General features: G+C 39.0%; 1 protein-coding gene across 7 annotated transcripts in view; it reads left to right on the top strand.

Annotated features, from left to right (window-relative positions):
* The first annotated feature begins 1,549 nt into the window (after positions 1-1,549).
* The window catches only part of LOC136444840 (uncharacterized), a 31,891-nt gene continuing 17,043 nt past the window's right edge, over positions 1,550-16,397 (top strand). For 2 of the 7 annotated variants that reach the window (XM_066442592.1, XM_066442591.1), the window contains exons 1-10: positions 1,550-1,977; positions 2,222-2,473; positions 8,457-8,489; positions 9,764-9,952; positions 10,624-10,761; positions 12,224-12,347; positions 12,712-12,883; positions 14,599-14,691; positions 15,179-15,315; positions 15,684-15,806. In XM_066442592.1, the coding sequence (XP_066298689.1) occupies positions 2,288-2,473; positions 8,457-8,489; positions 9,764-9,952; positions 10,624-10,761; positions 12,224-12,347; positions 12,712-12,883; positions 14,599-14,691; positions 15,179-15,315; positions 15,684-15,806 (1,195 nt within the window). In that variant the 5' untranslated portion in view covers positions 1,550-1,977; positions 2,222-2,287. The other 5 variants (XM_066442589.1, XM_066442590.1, XM_066442588.1 and 2 more) reach the window with 5 other exon arrangements.

The following is a 16,397-nucleotide window of genomic DNA, read 5'->3' as shown; positions in this document are numbered from 1 at the left end:
TGTCTAGTCTGTGTATGATGAGGCCTTCACTGCAAAGCAAACTTGTGACGTGTTTCTATATTACAGCACCATGAACCTAGTTTTGCAAAATTACCAAGCTGGCGATGTCTGGAACCGTACTAAGAGGAGGCTAATTGATGCTGAGTGGCGTTTCTAAGCTGTCCGGGCGGACTTCTCATTCGAAGGGGAGGGGGGCGTCGCCTTACGTCGTCTGCTAAAGTACGTTACCCGACATGTCCAACAGTTACACGAAGCCGTCATTGTTGTTTTATCTTTATAGCGTTACAGTTATTAGGAAAGAAGATCGCAGCGTTTTCTAACTACCTGTATCCTAGTTTTATTACAAATTTTCACGGAAATCGTTACGATCTTCCCTCCACTTATAACTTATACCCTCCACTGTATCTGCTTGGAGATAAACATTCAGATACTAAATGACCTATCGTTTATTTGTTATATTATGCATAACATTAGTTATATGTATTTTCTTTTATATGGTTTATCATATGAGATTCGTTTTGGGACAGCGCTATGTTCCGGCACCCACTGACAAGGCTAGGGGTGTTGGAACTTGGGGTGTAACCTTCAATTTCAATTGGATAATTTGGACGTCTATAGCCACCTCGCATTTTCTTTCCTTCAGTTTACTTCACATTCAACGTTGACATTTATATACCACCATATTACACAATGTTATTCAAAGTCTTTTCAGTTCTGTATTGAGCTTAGTCTACTCAAGTCTCGGTTTGTACAATTTTTTTCAGTAACTACAGGAGTCTGATGGAGGCTACTATTGAGCACTGACGTAATGTTCAGAGGATTATATTCTATTTTAGATTCTGAAGACATGTTACATGTGCAAACCAGGACGGACCTTGTGTGTGTCTACATGTCTGACTGCATGTCTACCTGTCTGTCTGTCTGTCTGTCTGTCTGAAAAAATTTTTAAAAACATCACGGGACGAAAGTTGAACAGTGCAGAAGGATATCAGATTATAAACGATTCCCTCGAGGCGACAAAAGTTAGGTCTTCCCTAACACGACCCGTCCGTGCCCGCTGAACGTCCGTGGAGGCGACATTATTAGAAACCAAGGTCTGATTACAATCACTCAAGGCTGGGAAGAAGCTTACCAGAACTTCGACGAAATGTTCTTGTCCTGTTAAATGTAATATTGAGGGGCCTCCACCGTACCAGTATCAGTATCATACCAGGGGTTCGTGTTCCGACCTTTATTAGTAGCCGCGCATTGCATAAATTAATCTAACGCGTGTTGACGCGTTGCACATGTAGTTTCCTTACTTTAATATACACTTGTGCCGATTTGCTGTGAGCTCTATATATACATGTACTTCAATTGCATTGCTTCTGTTCGGATTTTTTTCCGTGGCCCACCGTATCTCAAATTTTGTTTGCGACATCTTTGCTTTCTCACCTTTCCCCTTTTATTACAACAAACCCTGGCGGTCCACATTCCCTACGCTACGCTCCAAGCAATGAAAATATTTGCTTTGTTGGACCAAAGGGCGGCGGGAGCGCGCAGGACGTGACAACCCCCGCCCCTGGATACCGTCATGGTGATATTCAAACACTGGTTCATGGCGCCGACTTCCTGCGATGACGTTGCACGATCAGAGTTCGTTTCAACCGTCCAAAAATCACTTTCTCTACCGTGCTTTCAGATGCTAATAGTTTAGCTTACTGTGGTGCGAGACAATCCGAGTGCGTTTATCCCTAGAGGCACCGTTACCCGGCAGAGTCGCACGCATCACGCAAACACTCAGCGCCAAGAGCCGGGATTATCGAACCGTAGTCGGCCCGCGGGGGCAAAACGTCACGTTCCACTTTTGGTCTCTCGTTTCACCCTTCAGGAGATATGAGCACGTTTTAAGTTCTAGGGCCCGAGGGAGGAAGACGTTCCGAAGGATTATCAGTGAAGGCGAACTCAAGACGGAGTCTGGCGGCCGGAGTCTTAAGGGTAACCTAGAAACGTGTTCGTACTGCCACAGATTAAGCTTATTAGTCAGAGCTAAAACCTGTTAACAGCCACAACGATTTGTTTTGGAAATCCTGCATAATTTCTGTTCAACACGGCGTCTAGAATACAGCTAAAGGTATAGCCCGGCACGTTATTCAAAGTTGTAAAAAGTGGAGGGTGCCAAGAACAACACAGCTCATTCAGTAATTCCGTGAATCAGACAATAACATCGGTGATTTTACAGCACGAGACTAGAGGTTACCGGAGTTCCTGCAAACATCGTACGGTCACTAGTGAGGGGGCACCCGCCATGGCTGCCCTAATAGCCAGCCCTCTACTGACGTGTAGCGACTGTAAGATGACTTTCAAGTCGCCAGCGCTGCTACAGAAACACAAGGAGAAGTTCTGTGTTGGGAGTGGGATTGGAGACCCGAACCGACTAGCTAGGGAGGCAGAGAGACTGAGACAAGCAACCTACAAGCAGCCTGAACCAGTGGTAAGATTTAGCCTTCCATGTATAGCAGAAAAAAAACACCTGTTAACTTATTACACTCTTACGTTGGCACACTGCTAAGCATAGGCTGTGTTACAAAATAAAATATTTATCAATATTCAATAAATTATTGACAAAAGAGCAGCTCAAAATATTTTGGAAAGTGTATACTGTGAAAAATAGGGAGGTCTATTGTGGCAATGATTAGTTTGTCCCATGTTTGACCCCAATACAAGGCGTATTTACTACATTCTGTGCCTAATTTGGTACAGCATACATTACTAGTATGTAGTTTAAAGTAGAGCAAATCTTTATTTCTTACAAAGCTGGCAAAATTAACACATCAAGAATTACATTGCTAAATGGCAGTCGTCTTCATTGGAGAATAGTCCTTTGCAGAAATTTTTTTAAAATCAATTCGTAAGAGCCTGATGTTGCCATTGATTTATGAAGAAAGGCAGCTCAATTGTTACTGTAGCAGCATTTCTTCACCCTAGGTCAGAAATATCAATGCTCGAGACAAGTATTGACTTCACTGACCCATTAGGAGAAGCAGGGGTTACGAAGGCTGCTCGGGAAATTCCCTACCCCATTTAATTGTTGTGAAGCAAAATTAATCGAGGGGGTACAGATTATTAAGGGCAATATTACAGAATGCCTAAAATGTCTCTTAGGCAATATTACAGAGTGCCTTAAATGTCTCTTAGATCATGATGTTATAAAAATGTCTAGCTTCCAGTCCAACATCTTTTTATAAATGTCATAGAATATTTCAGGTCACAATTCTGAAGGGACTCTGCAGATTGCCAAATCCCTATCATGTTCACATTCTTTCTTCATCTTTAATCAACTTATACTTCTGACTTGACTTGTGCTGTGACCAACATGTACTACTTTTAGTGCATGAATGCACCCTTAGTACGGAAAAGGTTAAACTTACTTTCACACATTTCTATCATATCTTACAGTATACATGTCCACAATTACTTCTTACCCTTCTCCCTCCTGCCTAACTCCGTAACCAATAGAGAATTGAGTGCCAAACAGCTACTTCAGTGTGCTAAAGGTTAAAGAAAAGGAAGCCACCTCTCCATTTAGTCGATTCCTCAAATGAAATTAAGCTAAGTGGGTCTTCGGAACAATCTCGAGGCTAAGATGTTGACTCAGCAAGTCATAGCGACCCTATAGTTCAGAGAGAACTGCCCAGCTGGTTCTAAGCACCGCTCAAGAGGCAGGTGGGCCATGTAATCAATATCCTGCTCCCTCCATGGTCACCTCTCACCAAAGATTGCTCTGTGACCTGCGGCACACGTACACGACACTGTTGAGGGTCTGCATGCTCTTTTCCGTAAGGCGTAGGCAGCCTATTTTTGTTCCCAATAATTTGTAGGGAAAGCTGTCTTAATCATGTAATACGTAGCGAGGCGACTAAATTTTGCATATTCGCCTTCCTTGCTTTTAGGGTAATACGTAGGGGGTTCTTCTGAATTCACCGTAATTGTCGGGGAACCCCCATGCAGACCCTTTTTGTTGTTCTGGACGTTGTTGTGGTCATTTTATTGTTTTAACAAATGTTAAGAGGATGAGCAAAACAAATTATCACAATCTAAAGTTTTAAGTTGTACTGAAGCCATTGTACTTTTGTGTACCTGTCTTCTGTAGTACATGTATATTGGGCGGATTAGAAAATACAGACTCCAGTAAGGAAACTCAATATAACACCCCTCTCACATTGCATAAATGCATATCGACAGCAAATTTAGCCAACGTTATAGGCAATGTCTAACCATATTTCCAAATTGACATATAAAAGACTGCAAATATCTGATTCATGTGTGAATTATATTCCTTTCATTCAAAACGTTTTAAGTAAAAGACAAATTTAAATCATCAGCATACATGTATATCAAATATGAAATATTTTGATTAGGCAGGTTTTTACAGTCACAAGTGTTCTGTCTGATATTTATAGGTTTTTGCCACCAAACATTATACAATTGTGCACTTTTGCCCATAGGTTAACCAGCACTCATAGTCTTCTAAAGTTAGACACAGAGGAACCAACTGAAATGTGATACTGGCCTTTCTAAAATTCTCTTTGATTGAGGCGGTGTACAATGGCACTTTCCTCATACAAAAACACGACCTGTCCATTGAGAGGACAGGCATGTCTAAGTGCTCCTGTTGTGAGTTGAAACTTTACCCCATGTAAAAACATGGTAGAACATGTGTAACATGTGGTTGGTTTGTGTAGAGATCCAGCATAGTTGTGTCAGGAGGCATTTCAGATTAGGAGGATTATTACTTAGCAGGTGGTAAAATATCTAAAGTATACAAAGACAGAAAAGAAAGGAAATGTATAGCGTTACATGAAAACATGCTGTTCTGAAGGCCATATCATAAACAAGTATACCTGTCCTGAACTGTTTTTGTGTTAGGTTAAGACTATCAATAGTCTTCTGAGGTGAGATCTTATTATAGCATTAGCTAAATCAAAAGTATGGTAGAAAGATGACAACATGTTAGATTTTGTATGTTTTGTGTTCACCAGAAATCCTAAGTCCAGGTGTTTCAGCTAGTTGTCCTTAACCATTCGGCCATTCATTGCAATGCTAGGAAAACAGACTAAATGGTGCATATACAGGTGTCACCTTCCAAATTGAGTACAGTTGGGCAACTCAAATTGCACATAAAAAAAAAGAACTGAAACTGTTGTACTGATTTTATTAAAAGCTATCAAAAGTAACACAGGACAGGCATCCTCCTTAATAATACATAGTACTAATAACACAAAACAATTGTATAAGATATATATATATACAACCTATGGCAACTTTATAAACAATATCCTTAGCAACTGCTTAACAACAATTCTTGGGTAATCTACCCTATAAGAAACTTTGTACTTGTGCAGTCTATGACCTTCAAGTTGATGTCTAACCTTCCTCAACATGTTCTTTGTCAGAATTTTTTACTCTTGGATAATCTTCTGTACTCATATTTACAATGCAGGGATATAGACTTCTGGTGTTTTTCATGTTTATCTGAGTGGTTGACAAGTCAGCAACAGTCTGAAAGTGCTTACATTTCTCTTGAGGCTTTTTACCTGACCGGTACTGTAGATAAGTACAGTAGGTAGTAACGGTACTATGTCATTGTCTCATGAGACATAAGAATGCCTTACTGTATTGTATTCTACGGACTTGTTAGTCATTGCAACTGACACAGCTTTCCCATTAATGACTAACGATATGCAGTCAGAATAATATGCGTAAATAATGTTACCAAGGGATAGTAGAATTGTGTTGATGCCAGTGTCAACAACTGTTGAGGTCCTGTCACCTAATGGTGAAATAAGTAGCTTGTAAATCAAATGTCATTCTCTTTATTGTCAGTAGGTCATGACAGTTAGACCTATAGATTCAAACATGTTTTGAAATGCAGACATAGGAAGACAATGTGGGTATACTATTTGTTCATGCGATATTTTAAACCATGGTATGTCAACCAAAGGATTGATTATATCTTAACCTCTTGGTCCAAACTACTACAAAAAAAGTCCTTGAAAGTTAGAAATGAAACTGTCCAAATATTCAATCAGTATCATGTTGATGAAGGTTAGACATCCAGGTATTAAGATACCCCCAAAATGGGTACTCAAGCAACTGTGTTTTTAAAAACATTTTATCCAGTTGATAATGTCATGAGTAACTACTTTTGGCATATTTCAATGAGAATTCATTTGAATTTTAGTAGTTCACACATTGGTTGCTTTCACTTGAGGATACTAAATGTGTATTAGATCTTGCAAGACATCCTTGTTTTGTCTGAATTATTTTAACCTTCAGTTTTAAATATCTTAAAATGTTGGACATCTGTAAGATGTACACCTTGCAACTATTGTGTTTAGTTAGGTGAGTTGATTGACTTTTGATAATTATAACAATGTACCTTATCAGAGTTTGCTTCTACAATTATCAACTTTATTATGTAGTTAATTGCTTTGGTTAATTGATACCCTTCATCAGTAGACCCTATTGTCTAATATCTTTTGGAATATCAGTACATTAAATCTTGAAATCAATTAACTCGTGTTGCTACAAGTAAACCTGTTTGTTGTTACGGCAACAGCGCTGATGTCACAGAGGTCACCGACCTTATCAGATGAAAGTTTTCTTACCAGCATGGTTGCCTAGCTAAAGTAATTAAGTACTATGCCGTGCTGCTTAACAGCTTTGGAATTGTTGACTACTTGCCTGAATGTATTTGATCACAGGTCATATTTGCCTCCGCATGCATAAAATCAATAATGGTGGGAATAGTGGCTGTCTTACCGTAAAATCTCTTAAATTTGAGGGGACTTTTGTGGTAGGGAGGAAAAAGATATGTTCACAGTGTTTAAAGTTCGCAGTGAGTGCATAACTGACAGAAAATCTGTATTACCAAATAACAGTTACTCTAGCAACTGGACATGATTTTGGAAACATATTTTGAATTACAATATCACATCCAGTTGCTTGAGTAACTGTTATTTGGCGTATCTTATTACCTGGATGTCTAACCTTCATCAATGAATATCTGTATTGTTTGCGGTGTCACTGTAACCATAACACCACTGTGAATGTTTCAAGATTTACGGTATAAATGTATTTGATCTGTGTTCCAGCCAGAATTCCATTCTATTTGTTTAATAGGTTTGGCAGGTGGGTCTCCCATGGAGGTAAATCCTTGAGCATACAAATCTATAACAGGCTATATTTTTTGAACACTAGAAACTTCATTTAAAGTACAAAGTTGTGTTTGTAGTTTAAAGTCAGGACTTTGAATCAACAAAAGATGTAAGGAAGTATGTGTAAGAGTGGTTACAGGTGGACCAAACTTAACAATGCAACTCTTTATGAAATTGTAAGCAGGTGGCAGCCAACCTGAAGTAAAGTAATCACTTATATGAAGCAGTGACAGATAAATTATTCATGATTCGTGTAAAAGGTAAAAATTGCTCCATCTGTCAAATGTCCTACCTGAGTCTGAAGTAAGCCCAAAGTTTCAACTGTCACAATTAATTATACATTATTAGGCTTTATCTTTTATTTGCAAAGAAAAGTCAAATGTACCATGTATTTAACGACCACAAAATGCTCATAATGGCAATAATTGTTTAAAAAGTTTCTTCTTTAGTTCTTAAAGTTTTTACATTTATCACAATGTATTAAAAGTTACAAATTCATTGTTTGAAATGATAACAAGTATTATATAATAGTATTTTGATTTTGTTGCTCCTGTAGCAAAAGTCTGGGAACCAAGAATTTCAATTGGTGTGGCCTAAGTGTTATAGTACACAAAACAAATACATTCATTGCAATAGTGCATTCCTTTGAACAATTACTCCTTCCAAAAGTAGTCTGTGTATTCTTCCAGACAGCCCGTCATGTTAAAGTGCCATGTGCTTGTAATGATTAATTCAAATCCTCCCACCAAAATTACCTGCTTTCATCTCCTGACAGTGATGTATGTCGCCTCCAAGAAACATGACATTTATTTGTGACTTTTTCTGCCTATTCGTGCTCCATTTAGTATCCAGAGCCAACCGCACAGGAGGAATGCGATATGGAAACATTAGCTCAGGGTGACAAATATTTTTACAGTTAGCTCAGTCTTTGTGAGACAAAGTTCTGTTGTAATAGGGGGCCAATCAGTGAGAGGCTCTCTACGTGTTCATTCTTACCTAACTGCCAATTGGTTGTCTCAGAGATTGAATTAACGTTATATGGGATCATTCATTGACTTTGCAGAAAATAGGATTGTACTCATGATATTCAAGATTAAAAGCTATCATCTTAAAGACGACAATTAATGTGTAGAACACTGGTTGTGAATGGTTGATCCTGTGTTTACATGCCACACCTGTTGTTTATTGAACAAACAGAGGATGGGGACAGGGTCGACACACATCATGAATAAACTCTTCTCTTTTCTACTTTTGCAGCCACCGTCGCCTGACCCCAACCTGACATCCAAGGTAGGAATCATGGGAAGGTTCCGTAACTACGGTTACGTAAAAACATTTTTCTTTCCTTGGGTTGTTCTTCGAATGTCTGTGCTTTGATGCTACATCATGTCACTGCATGACCATTTAAGTGCTTGTGAGTGTTACGATTTCTGTTGAGTGTTGTCTTTTTTTGAAAGGCAAAATCTTTTCCACTCGTCTTGCTTCTGGTTTCATGTTCTGTTATGCTTCATTTTGTTTAATGAATGCACCGCACTTGTCTTTGCATGACCACTGCACTTTTTATGTGTATACTAGTATTAGGTTTCAACAATATGATATGTTGATGATATACTTTGCGGGTTTAACTTTTTGAGTTGTTGAGTATCTGGCTTAAGATCAATGTATAGACATTTAAGACTGTATTTGTCGTTTTTGTTACTTAAGAGGTTTTTGTATGCACTGGACCATGACTTAAAGCTGGTGGCTAAGTCTTCAGAGTAAACCTACGGATTGTAAAGTTTAAGTTCCAAAGAGAACTGAAGCTATGTCTTATACATGTTCTACTTTCACATCATAATGGCGTGGAAACACTTCTCACCTTGTCTATCTGCATTCGGCTTTAATATATTATTGATTGGACTATTGGAGTGTTGAAAACAACCAAGAAAATAGAGCAATTTGTGTACTTTGTACCCATAAAAGGGACCAGTTGACAGGAAAGGTGTATGAATAATTGAAGGAAGACAAATTCTAAAAGGCACCAACATTAATCTTAAGTGAAATGGATGAACAACATAACTGAAAATGCTGTAACTGAGCCAAACCCTTTCTTACCTGTCTCTTCACCATTCAGACTGTGCACCTCTGAATATTACTGTTTGGTGTTTGGGTGTTTTGATGATGATCATTTCAGTTTTCATACATTTAATGTAACAAGAAGTTTGTATGTTGAAAAGTTTCACACCGCCATGTCATAAACACTTTAAATCACACCTGGTGCCAATTCAATTTATAGAATATTGACAAATGATATTTCATACCAATCTACACTGTCATCTCAAGTTAAACTGTCCTACATTGATATTCTTAGCTTTAGAATTCATCTTCCACCAACAAAATACCATGAATTCAAAGTAAACTGTTGAATTCAAAGTAAACTGTTACGCTTCACATGAAACGTATAATTATGTATTAATCTTGTTAATGTTTCACAACATTTCTATGTACTATACACTCTCCAAGAAGAATTGAAAATCAGTATGTCCCTAGTGACTTAATTGCTGCATGGATGCCATTTTCTTAAGGCTATAGACCAGTTAAGGCAGCTAAAGGACCGTAAATCCAAGCTGCGACAGGAGCGAGAGGACGAGGAGAGGAAATTACTGAGGGACATCCAGGACAAGGAGAGGGCCATCCAACGGGAGAGGTCACGCATGAGTGTCAGAGAGACTGAGGCCAAGAAAGCTACAGAATTTAAAGACCTAACTCAGGAGGTGAGGAGTCACATTTTGTCTTAAGTTGCAAGACAACCCTCTTTCTTGAAACTTACGAGATTCTAAAGTTATCAGTTAAAGAAATTCCAACTTTTTGTGGAAAAGAAGTGAAATTTTCCATTTGTTACTCTTTGGAACACTGCAATGTATCTAGTGTAATCCAAAACGAAGTGTTAGAAAGTTCTTTGTTTGCAAAAGTTAGACACCATGTCAGACTGAAACGTATCCGTGTACAAGCACCATATTCCTTCACGTTTGGTTGCCATTGTTTGACGTTTTTAGGGTAAGGTCATGTGAGGCAAATAGGATCAGTTAATGCTTGCTTTTCCACCAACAGTGGGCCATTATCCAAAGTAGTGTACCATTCGAAGCAAACCAGAATGTTTAACATGTGTCAGATTTTGCTGTCACCATTGAAGCAGTAAAAGGATTGCCTGTGTTGTAACAGTGACTATTATGGTAGAGTTACAGCTGTAAAAATGTCCTGTCAATGCTCAGGAGCATTGTAACACAGCTTCTTAATTTATGTGAATTTGTTGTCTCTGTTAATAGATTCAATTTTTCTACCATCTCTGGGGTTAAAGTCACCTACAAGAATAAGAAGCAGAGTTGGAGTGCTGTAACTTCTAAACAGTTTGACGTAATTTTGTCTTTTGTCCCGTTTTCTGCAGTATCAGCGCATGTTGGAGCGTGAACAGCGGATACGAGACGAGATTGACAACCTAGAACAAGACCTTGGACTTGAGAGTAGAGCAGGAGTGATATCACGTAACACTGACAGCAGTATGAGCCTACCAATATACACTGATGTAAGTTAGACTGCAAAAAGTACCATAATTCTAATCAGTTATGCATGTATTTGTTTTAAGTTTGACATTGATAGACGTTGAAAGTTGCAGACATCATATTGTTTGTGAATCTACTAATTCAAACCAAAGGGTGCTTAAGTTCTATCAAATGAAAGCTTCATTTTTCTGGATAGATTTTACCTGTCAAAAGCATCGGGTCCCCTGCTCAACTAATACAGTTATGAGTCTTAAGCACTGAAGTTGTTTGAAAATCTATGATAAAAATTTCATTTTAGAATAATCTCCAGTGGCCAACTGATGCCTCTCCTCAAATTGCTGTGCCCCTTTGGTTTCTATTGGTAGATGTTGTTGTTACTGAATTGTTTGTATTTACAACTTTTGTTGATGTATGTGTGGATACTTTTAAAGTCATCCTGTTGTTTTGTCCTGTACATGTAAATGAATGATAGAGGTTTATTACATACAATGATCCTTAGTTATAAGGTATGGGTAATAAAGATACTGGTTGCAGTGGTTATGCAAAGTCAAGGTGCATCATAAAAGTTATTAAGAACTAGAATGAAATCTAACGAAAGAAATATCACAAAAATTTAAAGTTTGAAGAGGAAATTACCACATGCACTCGTTGCCTCTCGACACATGATTAATGATATATCCATGGCAACAGTCACAGAAATTCTCTAATTACTAAAACATTGGCCGAAACTTTCCGTTAGTTTGGCCCACTTAAGTTCTATTGAGTGTCGTTAATGACCCTGTTGATGGTTGCTATGCAATCACGCCCTTATCACTTATTGATTTCCCGTCATGGATGATTGATCCCTTTATGATGGTCCAGTTTAGCATCACTACTGCAACCATGGTAACCGTTGGAGCTATCAATGCTATCCTTGAGGGGACATAGATCCAGGTCTGTCTCCAGCTTTAGATTTTTTTCCGTCCCACTCATTGTTCGGGAGTCCATATTGTTAATTTTTGCTGTTAAATCTGTCATTTTAAGTTTACAGAAATGCATTTTCATAAATTTCATGTGATAAACTTCAAATTTTGGGACGAATTAGAGGAATTTTTTTCTGTCCCGACAAGCAAATTTCCGATGGGTCTTGGAGACAGCCTTGCATAGATCCTAAACTAAAGAGCTAGTTCTAAATGTGGAGAAATAATATGTTTTAGGTACAATATCACGAATGCCTGGTACAGCTTTGTGTTAAGATATGGCTGTTCTGAAATTATACCTTTCAGGAAGCCAGAAAATTCCAGAAATGTACCACTCATTTTGATTTTGAATCCTGGTCAAAATTTCATTTAAGTTATGTGAAACAAAAACGTTTGAACACAATTGCTTTGTAACAAAAGGCAAGGATAGGGAGAAATTAGGGTGTTATAGCCTATTACATTGTGGTTTACAGCCTTAGTGTATGAATTGAGTTAAGTTTCACACCAATGAATGTGCCTGTTGCAGGATGAACAGGCCAGCCCCAGGAAGAACGAACACACGGAGCAGCTCAGGAGACTAGCAGAGCATCATGGGAAACAGCTGGGAGAGATCCAGAACAGGAACAGGGAACTGGAGAGACAGAGAGAAGGTCAGGAGAAGTAGAACTCTCACAAACATTTTCACAGCCATTATTACTATGTTTAGTATTGAATGGAATGCAGCACAATGCACAGTATATGGAAAACTGTCATATCAAAAAGTTTAGTAAAAATGGAATCTGTGTACAGTATCCAGGATCCAGTATCTTATTATTTTTTGTGTGCAACTTTAGACCATTTTTCTGTCAGCAACAGAAAACATCACAGCTAGGACATGATATTATACTAGAATTCTTCGGAAAGGAAAGCTATTGGCATTATGAATCCTTAATCCTTTTCTGCATATACAACATATTATACAACTGCTCATGATAAAGTAGAGTTGGTTCAATTGTCCTTGATATGACCTTGTAGAAATTCGGCGGAGACTTCAGGACTTGGGGAACCAGCCTATCCCTCCGCAGCCCGCCAGCGACCAGCCCAGTGTGGAGGACATGGTGAAGGAACTGAGGGAGCAGGAGAAGAGGAACCAGGACACTCTGGAACAGCTCAAGTCACATCTCAACAACCTACAGGAGGAGGCAAGGTAGGAAACATGTACCCCCATTAACATTAATCCACCAATCAATCATTCGCAAGCATCAGGAACTGATGCATAGCGGCTACAGACGTGCGTAGCTAGGTCACGCCAGGTTTGTCTACTCTCAGCGTAGACCCTCCAGTCGGTTAATTCACCAGGTTACATAAATCTGCCACATTGAAAAACAGTGGGTTTGAGAGATCTCTAGTGCAGCACCCTCCAGGTATGCACAGTTTAGATATACAGGAGTGCATTATATAGGGGGATGTTGGGTTGAATATCTGTTTGGACATATCTTTTTAGGGTCAGGTACCTTAGGTTAATGTACCCTGGTGGAATTATGTAAGTAGATGTTATATCTCATCCAGTATCTTAAGATTTCCTGTATCTTTTTTTTCGCTGCACTTTTTAGCTTCAAATTCCCTTTCTACCCTCACTCAACCCTCTTCATTTTTTTTCTCCATTTCATAGACCCTCTCTTAGCTTTTCCTGTATTCACCTTCTAGTCCTTTTTTATCCTTCTCTCAATACTTGACACAATCAGATCATGACAAAATTTCAATGTCCATTGTAGCTGTCCTTGGTGCTGAAGTTGTACACTTTACTAGCATGCTTTCAAACTCATCCCCCCATATACTTCCACATGTCTCTTACCACACGTGTTACCCAGTGGGTACGTACATACCGTGCTGGAGGACACATCTACAGATGTCAGCCACCTGAAAGCTGAATCCTTAGACGATGAAGAGCTAGAAATCATGACAAGAAGAGTAGATACAGAGTTGTTGGCGAAGATGGAAACTACATCCTTAGGTTCAGGAGACCTACAGAGCAACCTAGATAGCAAGGAAAGAGATGCTGATGAGAAAGAAGATGAAGAAACATATTCAGAGGAAATGAAGGCATTTCTAAATCAGATCAAAGGTCAGACACAGTTGAAAAAAGTGCAGGAAGCCGTAGCTATGGAAGAGGAAGATGACAAGGAAGATGCAGAAAGTGTGGGGACAGAAGATGGGGTGTCATCATCGTCAGAACTTCTGTTCAATATAGATGAGGGAGGAGAACAGGACAGTGATGATTTTGAAGGACAGAAAGATTTTGCTGCAGAAGGGAGCAAAGAATTTGAGAATGAAGGAGGTGGAAGGATAAGGAAAAAGAAGTTGAAAAGAAGGAGGCGTAGGGAAGGTGGTGTTTCAAAAGATAGGAAGGGTTCGCTAGATCGGTGGGTTCTGAGCATGAAGAATCGACTTGAGGAAAACAGACAGAAGAGTGACAGATATAGCAGTGGTGGATATGATTATCTGCAGTACAGGTTTGTGAGGTCTAGTTAATATAAGTTCACTTGGTTTTATTGTGTCATGTTCCATGTTGACACAATTGTTTATATAGAGGGTTTACACAGGCTTTCCACATCTTCCTGTTCTGAAAAGGATTCTATTACTCACAAATGCCTTTTCAGCCTTTCCCTGTTGTTCCCTGGTTGAGGAAGTGAACTAATCTTTCACTGTTTGAAACCTGTTTCCACCAGATATTATGCTATTATTTTCAAGTTTACTAATCTGTTACAATATACAAACATACAATTCATGACCCAAGGTTAAAAGATGATCACAGCAGTTCATACCACATTTTGATTTATGCTGTATTTTGTATTAGATATTGAATGTAAAATCAGAGTGACTGTAAAAAAAATGTGTTTATAAAGAATTTCATTTTTCAAGCAGGAAAGCTGCAGAACAACGTCCTGACAGTGGAGTCCAAACAGAGTTTGTGGGAATCCCATTCCAGAATGGCTCACTGGTGTCAGAAATAAGGTTAGTACAACTATATTTCTTTTAACTACACAGAATCCTCTATAGATTATTATATTATGTGACCCTACTCTAGCTGTGGCTTTGCAATCATTACATACTTAATTCTGTCCCCAAATGGGTGTCATGAAAGCTGAACAACAGGATTTCAATGAAACAAAAATAACATCTACTTTATCATGTAACATACATCTACTGCAATAGGTGATAAGGAGTTACTGTAAATGCATATAAGTTCGCATGGTTTTTATTTTGCCCTGAGGTGAAAATGGAGTATTTGCGGTGGTTTTAAGTTCGCGGCAGCGCTATAGTCACATACTCCTACTACAGTGACAGGCAAAAATGTTGGCGGTGGTTTTAAGTTCGCGGTGGAATGGTCACCGCAAAAAATGCGAACATAAAACCATCGCAAACATTTCTGCATATACAGTACTTTTGCTATTCATATCTCCATGTTCAGTAACAACTATGTTCTTCTCCCTTCCTGTAGCGCCATGCGGTTGGCGTACCTGCAGAGTGGAGGGAACGACCCGGCAGTCCTGGCACAGATGCACGACATGCAGGTGGAGGCACAGCAGCTCGAGGACCAGAACAAGCGCAGGGACAAGAAAAAAAGTAACAAAAAAGGTACTAGAACTGTTACACATTTGTTATGTCTTTGCAAAAAAATCCAAAGCCAAGCTGTTAACCTCCCCCATAAGGAGAGAAAACACTCAGGCAAGACAGCAGATTTTTAAAAAAATCCCATATCTTATCTACATTTTTTTTAAAAATCCAGGCACTTTCTCCACCAGTCCTGTTCCATGTCTTTTTTGTTTACCATTTTACCTTCCCTTTTTTGCTTTGGTGGAACAACTGTTAACCTTTAGCACTCTGAAGTAGCCATTCGGCACCCAAATCCCTATTGGTTACAGAGTAAGGCAGCAGGGAAAAGGTATATAAGGACATACAGTGATGTGCTAGTATCTAAGCCTGTAGTCTTTCTACCCTGACAGAACCCAAGGACATGGGCAGCCAGGTGCTGGCTATCGAGCTGGAGAACCAGCGCCTCCAGCGGGAGCTGCAGGAACTGCATGAGCACCAGCGCAGGAAGCACCGCAGGAGAGCCAGCGACTCTGGTCAGCATCCAAACAATGTTTCTAACTTGACTGTGAATGATACATTTCAAGTTTGATCACACTGTACAAGATTACAGTCCAAAATCATATATTCAAAATATTGTAAATAACACTATTGTCCAAACAATATTTCTGACTTGACTGTAATGATATAGGCTTAAGCCTCGATTCATACACTTCATAATTGTCAGTTAGGGCTAATGCATATTTTTGAACTACGTAATGTATATCTTCTTTGCTATTTGTTTTAACGTCAAGAAATCTTTATTGAGCAGAACCAGTTTTGTACAGTCCTTGAAAATATGGTGGAAAATAGATGCAACTAACACCTGCTTGGATAGCCTGGGTGCCATCCTATTTCTATCGGGGCTCCTACATTCGCTACCCTGAAAATTTAGGGTAGCAAAATTTAATGTAGGAGCCCTGGTAGAAATAGGATGGCACCCAGGCTACTGCTTGGATACTTTTATACTTTATTTTCTCCATTAGCCATCATACACAAGACAATGAATATGTAATGGCTATCATTGACGTATAAAATAGCTTCCTTCTACTTAGGAATTTGATGTCCATTCCTGCCCAAACCTTTGT

Source organism: Branchiostoma lanceolatum, chromosome 11, assembly GCF_035083965.1.
Source record: "Branchiostoma lanceolatum isolate klBraLanc5 chromosome 11, klBraLanc5.hap2, whole genome shotgun sequence".
Classification (NCBI taxonomy): Eukaryota; Metazoa; Chordata; class Leptocardii; order Amphioxiformes; family Branchiostomatidae; genus Branchiostoma; species Branchiostoma lanceolatum.
This window is presented reverse-complemented; position numbering and strand designations above follow the sequence as displayed.